At 53.6% G+C, this 11,225-nt stretch overlaps 1 protein-coding gene across 1 annotated transcript; it reads left to right on the top strand.

The window, feature by feature from the left end:
- Positions 1-5,291: 5,291 nt before the first annotated feature.
- Positions 5,292-11,207, top strand: Emilin3 (elastin microfibril interfacer 3). The gene is made up of 4 exons (XM_031372622.1): positions 5,292-5,599; positions 6,755-6,877; positions 7,782-8,005; positions 8,282-11,207. The coding sequence occupies exons 1-4, from the start codon at positions 5,436-5,438 to the stop codon at positions 10,045-10,047; spliced, it is 2,277 nt and encodes a 758-aa protein (XP_031228482.1). The 5' UTR covers positions 5,292-5,435; the 3' UTR covers positions 10,048-11,207.
- The last annotated feature ends 18 nt before the right edge of the window (positions 11,208-11,225 follow it).

Here is an 11,225-nt window from a genome sequence, read left to right as displayed (position 1 = left end):
TAGTCCAGGCAATCAACCACTTTGTTTCCTGTGGTCCCGGACCACACAGTATCACAGTCAGGACTCCTCTGTTTACATATCTGTCTCCCTAAATTGGGTCAGGCTTCTGGAATCAGAGCCTGAGGCAGGGATCTAGGTTCTGGTGATTTATTGAGAATGTGGGTAGGTTCTCTCTCTCTCTCTTCTCTCTCTCTCTCTCTCTCTCTCTCTCTCTCTCTCTCTCTCTCTCTCTCTCTCTCTCTCTTTCTCTCTCTCTGAGGAAGCAGAGGAAGATAGGAAGATGTCAGGTAGAATTTAGACAAGGCACAATCTTGGGGCTTTAGCACAAGCCATACTGCCAACCTATCCCCTAAGGCAAGAAGGCTGTCTTTTTGTGTCCTATATCAGCTAGTCATATGGAGGAAGGTTCTAGAATTCCCTGAGAAGCAACTGTCATCAACCAGGATGATTCACAACACAAAGGGAACTATCACACCTACAACAGGATTGGTGGGTGTACTGGCCAGGTTCCAGTGTGTGTGTGTGTGTGTGTGTGTGTGTGTATGTGCATGTGCACAGGGTACAGACAGTGTCCCCTGTGGAGTGGGACCTCTGACAGATTTCTGAAGGAGCAAGAAATGAGGATTCCTGGCTCTCGAAACACCACCAAATCCGCAGGTGCCTGCTGCCCTAGGAGAAGGTCCTGTCCACAGTCTGAGAGAGCACGGTGGAACTGTCATAGGGACAGACAGCTGCTCTCCAGAGATGGAGTCTCCACTGAGCACTGCCCTACTCAACGAGCATCTGTGTGCCCAACCGTGAGGCACTGTTCTTACCTATTCCTCTATAATGTTAGAGAAGACCATTATAATCCATGGCGGTCACTTTGCATGTAGAGAACCAAGCTCACAGGAGTGATGGGACCTCAGACAGAGGATAACTTATGAGAGGAAGACCTGGGATTCAAACCCAGGTGAGACTTCCTGCCTGCGTCCATCGCCTCCTGTCTGAGTAACCTTGAATCAGCTTGTCCTGCCTACCATAAGTAGTTGGGTCATGCTTCTACTGTACAACAGTGCTCAGTTAAATTCAGAGTCCCCAAGGGTCACATCTGGCATTTGCAAGTTGGGAGGCCCACTCGTGTATTTTGCATATAATTTGCATAATGGATGCATCTGGCTTGCACGTGTCCACATTGAGACCCCATCAGCACTGCACAATGCCAAAGCTGTTTGTAAGCCACTCTCACTCCAGGCTTTTCAGAGTACAGGTTTCACGATTTCTAGACTCTCTCTCTGGACCTCACACCTAGGCTGCACACACTCTGGGTCCTGAACAAGTGATGTTTGTCTAATTGGAAAGCACCACTGTGAGCTGTAGCCCTGGAGACTGGTGTAACTCTGACAGTCACCCTTTTGGGTGGTGCATGTCCAAATGGGTTATGATGGGCTTTGAGAAGGCACAGCTGGGCAAAGAACCTTGTTACAGAAAGCTTTTAACAGGGGTTCGGGTGTACGTACACAGGAAGAAGAGATTGGGTAGGGGTGGCAAGCATGGATGATGGTCTGGGTAGAGTCTAGAACACACACCTTGGTGTAGGTGCCTCCACACTTGGCTTAGGGGAGCATGGGCTGTGCATCTCCCAGCAGCAGGGGTTCATCTGCAGCAGGGAGGGCTCCTGCCAGAAAGCTGGCAGAGTCCGAGCGTTCTATTTCTGTCTATTTTGGAAGAGCTACATTCTATAAACTGTGGCTTTCAGCGATCGTAGGTGATGATCTCTGGATAAACAAGGAGCCACATATCCTGGGTGAGACAGAGGATGCTGGAAGGGACTCACTTCTCAGGAGGGTATGGGGGCACAGAAGGGGTGGATCCAAAGCATGCAGCAGGCCAAGCATCATGGCTCCAGGCTCACACAGCACCAGCTGAGTAAGCCCAGCTCTTTGCATCCTCGAAGGATCCACTCTCTCCTGCCGCTGTCTTCAATGCTTGGTTCATCCTGCTAGCATCCTTGGCTGTACCTGTTACCAGGGCTGTCAAGGAGGGCAATGTGTATGACTCTGTGGGGTGTGTGTGGTTTCCATGAGACAGTGCAGCTGATTGTGTCTGGAGATGGCTATGCAAGTCTGTCGTGTGAACGGAAACTGCTCGTCCGTGTGTGGTGCCTCTGGAGTCTCCATCCAGGTGGAGACACTCCCATCTGAGTCAGGGAGGACATGACTGTCTGCCTCCCTCTCCTGCCTCTGGCCTCCCTAGGTTTCCTGTCTGGCAAATGCAAAGTGGCCTCATCATCCACAGGGAGACCCCGGTCTCTGGCTGTATCCAGCCAAACCTCTGAGCATCTCTCCGTGCTGCTGTCCTCCTCCTCCATCGGGATGGGGCCCAGGCCCTGGCTCCCCAAACTGTTCCAATTAAAGAAGGAGCCTGTTTTTGATGTCAGCCACCTGGGAAGGGGAAGTAAGTCCCATCTGTCCTCCTAGCTCCCTGCTACATGGACATTTTCAAGTTCAAACAGGGTCCAGCCTCCTTCCTGTGAGTTGTGGGCCCCACATCTGGGGCTGGGGAAAGGGGTGGGACCCTTTGGAAAAGGATCACAGCTTCTGGGGTGGGGGAGTTTTCTCCCATAGCCGGCTGAGTGGTGCTGCCAAGCAGTCAGAACCCAGCCGGGTGAGGAGCTGGGCTCTGTGCATTTGCCCTTCAGATGTCTCCCTTTGTGAGGAGCAGGAAGTCCGTGGCTTCAAGAGCACGGGCACCCTGTCCTTGCAAAATGACTCCTAGCATCTCTGGTAAATGTGAGGCTTTGGGTGCATCTGGAGTTGCCTGAGCCACTCAAGCTAGATCAAATGGTAGGTTATTAGAAGCAGATCGAGGAAGCCGTGGCTTGTCACCAAATGACTGTTTTCTAAGCACTGCAGTCTCTAGGTTTCCATCCTCACCTCCTTCTAAGTAGTACAGAGCTGTGACCACAGTATGTCTTCTCACCTCCAAAAGCCCCTGCAGGGGCTTGAACAGAGCCCCATCCTGCTACAGTGTAGTTCCATCAGAACCCCAGTTTGTGACCTTATTTGGAAATAGGGTCTTGAAGATATATTTACTTAAGATGAGGCTGTTCAATGGCCGCTGTCCTTATAAGAACACAGAAACACAGAAGAGGGTCGTGTGAAGACCCAGTGAAAGGCATGTGAATGTCAAAGCCGACTTGAGAGTGCTGTGGGCGTGAGCCAGAGACTGCTCAGAGTCACCAGAAGCTGAAGAGACAAGGAAGCATCCCTCCTTAGAGGAATGACCCACATAATACTTTGATTCTGGACATTAGGCCTCCAGAAATACAGGGCAATAAATTGCTGCTAAACAGTATTTGTTAAATTTATTATTTTATTTTCTGTGTTTGGTGTGTGTCTGATTACCAGAGGGTACGCCTAGTACTGGAGGAGGCCAGAAGAGAACATTGGATCCTCTGGACTGGACTTACAGACGTGTGAACAACCATATGAGTTCTGGGAATTAAACCTGGGTCCCCTCTGGAAGAGGAGTCCCAGACACCAAGCCATCTCTCCAGCCCCATAAATTGCTGTCATTTCCCAGGCACTTGATTTGTTAGTTATGATGGCAACTCTAGGAACTAAAACGCTCACACCTTAGAGGGGATGCCAGTTGCCTGTGTCCTACCATGACCCTGTTCAGGAGAAGGACCATCAGAAAGGCTTAGATCAGGTATCAGCCTTGAGAGACCAGGTGGAGAGGGCTGGGTATAGATATGGATTCAGAACTGCTCTTTCCAGCATCCTTAATACCATCACCTTCAAATGTGTTTATTCACATCTCAAAGTTACTTTAAAAAAATTTTTGTTCATGTGTATGGTTGCATGTGTGTGGTATACAACATGCATGCCTGGTGTCAAGAAGGCCAGAAGAGGGTGTTGGTGCATCAAGTGCTCTTCAATGCTGACTCATCCTTCCAATCCCTCAAAATTACTTTAGAAAAAAAGCAGAGCTGGGGAGACAGCTCAGTCAGCGGAGTGCTTGCCTGCTGTGCAAGCATGAAGATCCGAATTTGATTCTGAAAAGAAGTGTTATGGGGAGGGGGGAGGCAACAGGGGTTTGTTTTTGTTTGTTTTTTTGTTTTTTGGAGGGGAAACTGGGAAAGGAGAAATTCGCATGTAAATAAAGAAAATATCTAAAATAAAAAAAAATGAAAAAAAAAAAAGAAGAAGTGTTGAGAGAGAGAGAGAGAGAGAGAGAGAGAGAGAGAGAGAGAGAGTGAGAGAATGAGAGAATGAGACTGAAACCAAAGCGGGCGACAGGGACCCCCAAGCAGGCCCAGTATTCCCTTGGTGCAGAGTCAAGAGCTATGTTCCTGTGGGGATGAGACAAAGCCAGAAAGAAGTGGTCCTCCTGAATGACAGAATCAGAATTCAAAAGGCTTCTTGCAGGGTAGGCATTTAACAAGATGATGTCCAATAAGAACCACTGTATAAACGAACTCTTAGGTTATAGAGTCATGTTCAGGAATGAAAAATGCAGGAAGCCTGGCTTAAGGTAGTTTCTTATGAGGATGTCCTAGCAATATTCTTTGACTAGGCTAATAATGAACCAGACACCAGACTGTGGCCCACCTAATTAAAAGCTTTTATTGGAGACATGCGTTCGGGGAGTGGGGTGGGGGGTGAGTTTTTCTTGGAGGGGTTAGAGAGGTAATGTGTGCACCGTACAGCTCTTACCTAACAGAAATAGACAATGCTGGCCTATCATTGAATTCAGACAGGCAGCCTGACCATCCTACCCGATCTGCAAAAGTTGGTGTGAAGTGAAATCTGCAGTTATCAGATCTCCTGGGGCACCCATAGACAGGGGACAGTTTGAATCTTCTTGCAGGAAGGTGGCTGGGCAAAGGTTTCCTGGTGTGCCCCTATACGTGTTCATCTCGGGTCTAGGGCCTGGACTGCGGTACCCATACGCACTAGATGTTTAAGACTCAAGTGTCCTGCTAGATAGCGAGTCTTGGGGATCCCAGCAGGTAGGCCAGGCCTGCCTCCGGGCTTCGCTGCTTCTTGCTGGGTACCCTAAGAGTACGCAGGGGCTGCGCGTGTTTGGGGAGCCTCCTGGAATTTAGCGCCCTGCGTCCTGCCTGCTCGTTTCTTAACCTCGTGTTTGCACGCGGCCCTTCGGGCGTCAGCTTGGAGCTGGGGCCGGGGGCTGGCGACGGGGAGGGGGCTGGCGGAGCTCGCGGCGCGGCCCCAAGTTTATGCTAATCCGTGCAGAGCCCGCCTCCCGCCTCCCCTGCGCGGCCCCAGCCGCGAGTAGCCCGGGCCACTCGGCGGGACGCAGCGGCCGCACAGCTCCGGGCGGCCGAACCAGCGCGCTCCGGGGGTCTCGAGTGGCGGCGGGAGCCGGGAGGGAGAGTGGAGGATCCCCTGCGGGAGGCACCCCGAGGGACCGAGTGACGACCGAGCGCGATGGGCCGCCGTCTGCCCGTGTGGCTGTGCGCCGTCGCGGCGCTGCTCTCGGGGGCGCAGGCCAAGGGCACCCCGCTCCTCGCACGGCCAGCACAGCCCAGTGCCTCCCGTTACAGCCTCTACACCACCGGATGGCGTCCGCGGCTGCGCCCGGGGCCGCACAAGTAAGCGCGGGGCCGGGACACGGAGGGAACGCGAGGGGGGCCCCCGCGTGGCGAGCCGCCACTCCCACCTGCCGGGACCCGCGCGGAGGCGTCGAGACCTGGGTACCCCAGCCATCAATGGGGCGGTTCCCCCGACACGATCCTTTGCGCGGGCAGGCGCCCCGCCATCCAGGAGGCTGCGGGGTTGGCGAAGAACAAGTCAGCCGAGGGGGCCTGGCGCGGCGGCTGGGATCCTGGCAGTGCCCGTGGAAACCTTTCCAGCGAAGTAACATTTTCCAGCTGCGCTGTGAGCAAACTCCAGGCGCAGCCGACCAGGTGGAAGGAGAGGAGGAAGGGCTGTACGTCCCTGGAACACGCGGGGCTCCCCACTCCAACGCCCTCTGTCCCTCCTCTGCCTTGCGTGGCTGTAGACAGAGCCAGGGTTACTGTAGGTAGTTGCTCCTCCCCTCCTATTTATTATTGGTCTGGCCCCAATAACCCTTTAGGAGCCCCAAGGTGGGTGAGATGCACAGATGGTGAGGACTTGTGGGTCTTGGGCTTGTACTGTAGAACGGACAGACTTCCACGGTGGTTAATTTATACCCAAATTTGAATTCCGATCGAATGTAAGATCTTGAAGGCAAGTACCCAGCCCACACTCCATGAGCCCAGGAGCATCAGAGCAGACTTCCTATAAGTGAAGGCACAAGTCTTGGGCTTGGGAGCCAGGAAATGCCAAAGCGGAGGCTAAAGAGCTTTTTCATGGGAGGAAGGAGGACAGCCTGATTAAAAAGAAGCCACTAAGTTGTGCTCTAGAAACCTCGAAGGCCAGGATAAAGAGTTTTGAAGCAGTGAAGGAGCTGGGGGGTGGGGGGTGGGGGGTGGGGGAGGGACAGGGGGGATGTGAAGTGAGAAAGAAGGCCAAGTGGTTGAGGGAGAAGCTGAGGCGGCCTTCTCAGAGTGGTGCTGGGTAGATACCCAATCTTCTAGTTTAATTAAGCACTTGGCTCAGTAGACAGCCATCAAGGACACAGACCCAGTTCAGATGATATGGACCCTAGGCAAAGGTCCAAGGTTCCATGGAATAAGAATAAATAAAAAAGATACGGGGAACTCCCGAGACCAACAGGTGGGAGCTCGGGCCAAATATTCCAGAGGTGCTGTTTCCCCCTCCAGGTCTCTCTGTGCCTATGTGGTACATAGGAATGTAACCTGCATCCTACAAGAAGGAGCAGAGAGCTACGTAAAGGCTGAGTACCGGAACTGTGGGTGGGGGCCCAACTGCCCCTCAACAGTCAGGTGAGTGAGTACATCCCAGGGTATTGCCTTAGGCTGGGAACAGAACCATTTCTGCAAAGGGCTGCAGTACCCTGGGCTTCAAAGAACCTATCTGGGGCCACAGAGCTTGCTAGAGAGGACCAGGATCCCTAAAAAAGGCCATGGAAGACCCCAAAATGTTGAACTTGCAGCAGATCCTCCCCCAAAGAGACAAGGACGGGCTCAGTTTGGAGCTCAGAAGCCCCAGGAATACAAGAGGGAGTCTAGGCTAGAAGATATGGCAGAGGCAGAGAGTTTAGGGAAAGAGATGAGAGGTTGAGACTGCAGGGGTCTCGGCAAGGAGAAGGTGGAAGCCAGAAGCCCCAATATAGATCATACAGGCTGCCCAGGATAGGAGATATAACTAAGTCTGCATTTGAAGAGCTTAAATGTGTATGTCTGAGAACAGACCTATATCCCATGGTGACCAGGTACGTGGCTGATCAGGTAAAGGAGGTGTTCCTGGTGAGCTCTGCCTGCACCTTTGGCCTTCCCTTCCCGCCCACGATCAGAGGTGACCTCATATCAGCCTCTGAGCAGAGTCCAGTTCCCTGACTAATCTAGAGATGGTTGGTAAGAGGGAAGGAAGCTGGTGGGAGCTGAGAATACCCCGGAGCAGTGAAAGGGGCTGCCTGCCCAGCCCTGGTGAGATATTCCTTCTACAGATCAGGAGCTTGAAGCTTTGTAAGGATTCTGAAAGGCTCCATTAGAGCCAGAATGGAATTTCTCTTGGCAGATGGGGAGCTAGTCATCTTGGGAAGATTGGGGTTAAATCCCTGCTAGCTTTCTCTTCAAGCAAGCAGTATGATGGGGCTTCTCCACACATCCTTCACTCCCAGGGCTCAGAGCCTCTGAAAGGCCTGCTCCCTTGTTCTCTCTGACCCAGGTACCGCACAGTGTTCAGACCCAGATACAAGATTGGCTATAAGACTGTGACAGACCTGGCCTGGCGCTGCTGCCCTGGTCTTACTGGGGAAGGCTGCCCAGAACACCTGACAGACCATGGAGCCACCCCACCCCACCAGGAGCCAGAGCCTCACATTCCCTTGGGACAGTTGGGCCCAGGTCCCAGGCCTTCTCCTTATAGCAGAGAGGCCCTGCGCCCCCGTGGTGAGTCTGTCCATGAATGTCCTCCAGGGAGGGTTGGGTTTCATAGGTTTAGGTCAGGGTGGGGAGGAACTGATGCAGACTGGCTAAACTCTTGGAAGTTGTGTGTGTAGTGTGTGTGTGTTGGGGGGGGTGCATCTCGTGTGGGCCATGACTGTAAAGCCCCAACCTTCCCCACCCAGACCCCATCTTAAAGGTGAGGGAACTGTATCCAGCGATGAGGATAATGTAATGGAGGGCCAGGCCTGCGATGCTTCTGGGGTCTTTCTTCCTCCTTAGGAAGAAAAGGCCAAGGCCTATTTGGCGAGCGGCTAGAACGGCGCCTATCACAAGCATATGGCACTCTGAATGGATTGATGGCCAGCCACGAGGATCCCAATAGGATCACTGGTGACTCCAGGGCTCCTGTCGTACCTATAGGCTTTGGGATCATCCCTGAGGGGCTTGTGGACCCAGAAGACAGAGGCAGAGGACCACTCATCCCTCCTCTGAGTGAGATCCTGAGCAAGGTCACAGAGGTGAGCAACACATTACAGACCAAGGTGCAGCTGTTAGATGAGGTGCACGGGCTGGCCCTAGGGCATGAGGCTCACCTGCAGCGGCTGCGGGAAGCCCCTCCATCCCCACTGACCTCCTTAGCCCTCCTGGAGGAGTATGTGGACCAGCGGCTACAGCGACTCTGGGGGAGCCTGCTGGATGGCTTTGAGCAGAAGCTGCAAGGTGTCCAGAGTGAGTGTGACCTTCGAGTACAAGAGGTGCGGCAGCAATGTGAGGAGGGCCAGGCCGCCAGCCAGCGCTTGCACCAGAGCCTCGATGGCCGGGAGCTGGCCTTGCGTAGGGAGCTCTCCCAGCTGGGTACTCAGCTGCAGGGTCTGACTCTGACTGGTGGGGACACCTGCTGCAGACAACTGGCTTTGATCAGTGCCCGAGTGGACAGCCTTGAGAGGAACCTGCAGGCTGTCACTGAGACCCAAGGCGGCCCCAGCACCCTGGCTGCTGATGAGCTTGCGCGCCTCTCTGCAGCTGTGCTCCAGGGAGGTGTAGACGGGCTGCTTGAAGGCCTTGAGACTATCAATGGGACAGAGAATGGAGCAAGGGGCTGCTGTCTGAGAATGGAGATGGGGGGCTGGAGTGTTGGTGGCTTCGGGTCTGCACTGGAAGAGCGAGTGCAGAGCCTAGAGGAGCGGCTAGCAACTCTGACCGGAGAGCTAAGCCCCAAGAGCGCCATACCAGACAGATCAGCGAGGCCGCTTGTTCATTCAGAACTAGCTGTGCTGGAACAAAGGCTAGTGTCCCTGGAGACCTCGTGCACCCCAAGTACCACCACAGCCATCCTGGACAACCTTGTGGCAGAGGTGAAGGCCTGGCAGAGCCGGAGTGAGGCCCTCCTACACCAGGTGGCCCGTCACACTGCCCTGCTCCAACAGCTCAATGGCACAGTAGCTGAAGTTCAGGGGCAGCTGGCAGAAGGGACAGGCAGCTCGCTCCAAGGTGAGATCACTCTCTTGAAGGTCAACCTGAACTCAGTGAGCAAGTCACTCTCAGGCCTCAGTGACTCTGTCAGCCAGTACTCTGATGCCTTCTTAGCTGCCAACACATCCCTGGATGAACGAGAACGAAGAGTGGAAGCCGAGGTCCACGCCATCCAGGAACAGGTCAGCAGCCAGGGCTCAAGGCTTCAGGCTGGCCACAGGCAGGTCCTGAACCTGCGAGGGGAGCTGGAACAAATCAAGGCTGGCATGGCCAACGTGGCCGGAGGGTTGAGTCGCTGCTGGGACACAGCCCAGGAACTCCAGCATACAGTGGGCCACTTTGACCAGAGGGTGGCCCAAGTGGAAGGAGCATGTGAGAGGCTGGGCCTGTTGGCCACCCACCCAAACAGTTTGCCTACTGAGCAGCCGAGGGTCAGGGAGGGCCTGTGGGGCCACATAGACAAGCTCAACCACACGTTGGCCCAGCACACACAGGACATCGCGCGGCTCCGGGATGACCTGTTGGACTGCAGAGCTCAGCTGGCTGAGGTGAGACCAGGGCGAGCTGACTAGGATAGCTGCACAAAAATCTAAAGCACATATCCCATCAACCCTGGGAATATCATCCCGGAGGCCAACCCTACCCGGAAGCATTTTCCAGCCCTCCCTGGCTGCTAGAGGCCTTGGTCCAATTCCGCATGACTGTTTCAGCCATCAAAAGTCACCCTCAGAGCTGTAACCTGGACAAAACAGGGTAACAGTCAAGGTGAGCTACATGGGATGCCGTCTCAAGAGCCAAGGCAAGGACGCCATGCCCGAAGACCAAGTTGGGCTTCTGAGATGGCACGCTGCATTGTCTGCATTTCCTCTTGTTACAGACACACTGGAGCTAGCAACTAACTGTGCAGAGTTTTCTGGCCAAGTCTCAGACAAGCCTGTCCACTGTTCCCTTTACTAACCAGGGACCAGTCATGGCACCCAGGGGCATCTCTTCCCTTGTCCCTGGGCTTCTATCCTCAGATATCTGGATGAGGTTTCTACAGGAAGATGATGCCCACTGGGCCTATCTGGCAATTTCATAGGTGCTATTTCTGAACTACAGACCAGAGGCCACCTGAGGTTTCCAACTCCCCACGCATCCTGCAGAACAGAACAAAAGCCTGGCCGCCCAGCCAAGAGCGCTCCATATTCCTTTTGATCTTGCCTCGTGATGAGGGTGTAGGCAGCTGTAGAATCCCAAAGAAGGGATCCAGACAATGTTGAAGACCCCACCCCAATTTATCTTTTCTCTTTGATTTCACAAATACACCCACACGGTCCTCTCCAGTTAGAGGAAAATCTCTCCCCACCGCCATGGTCAGTACCTCTTGCCAAGTGTAGCCTTAGAGTCTGCTGTGGGAGACCCCAAGAAAGGGGCTGGAACTGGATGAAAAGGAAGCTAAGCATTACTTTTAAATGTCCATATGAAACCCTAGCCTTGCCAGGAGCTTCACAAGCTGGAGAGAAGCTCTGGTAGGAAGCCATTAAGGAATGATTGGAAAACACATGTGTTTAGAGACTGCCTATTTCTGTTGAAGCTCCTGGCCTCAGTTTCCCCCCAATGCACCCTGGGCCCGCGGTGCTCTGTTCCTCCCACTGGCCTGCATTCTGGCTTGTGACCAGTCAGTGTCTGCCCTCCACTGTGATGTGGGTTGGAAAACAGGTTGAGGATTAAATCTTTTAACTGTTCTAAAGGTGCTTTCTTCACTAAT

The sequence above is a fragment of the Mastomys coucha genome, unplaced genomic scaffold (genome assembly GCF_008632895.1).
Source record: "Mastomys coucha isolate ucsf_1 unplaced genomic scaffold, UCSF_Mcou_1 pScaffold15, whole genome shotgun sequence".
In the NCBI taxonomy this organism is placed as follows: domain Eukaryota; kingdom Metazoa; phylum Chordata; class Mammalia; order Rodentia; family Muridae; genus Mastomys; species Mastomys coucha.
Note: the sequence above shows the minus strand (reverse complement) of the source record. Positions and strands in the feature narration are given on the sequence as shown.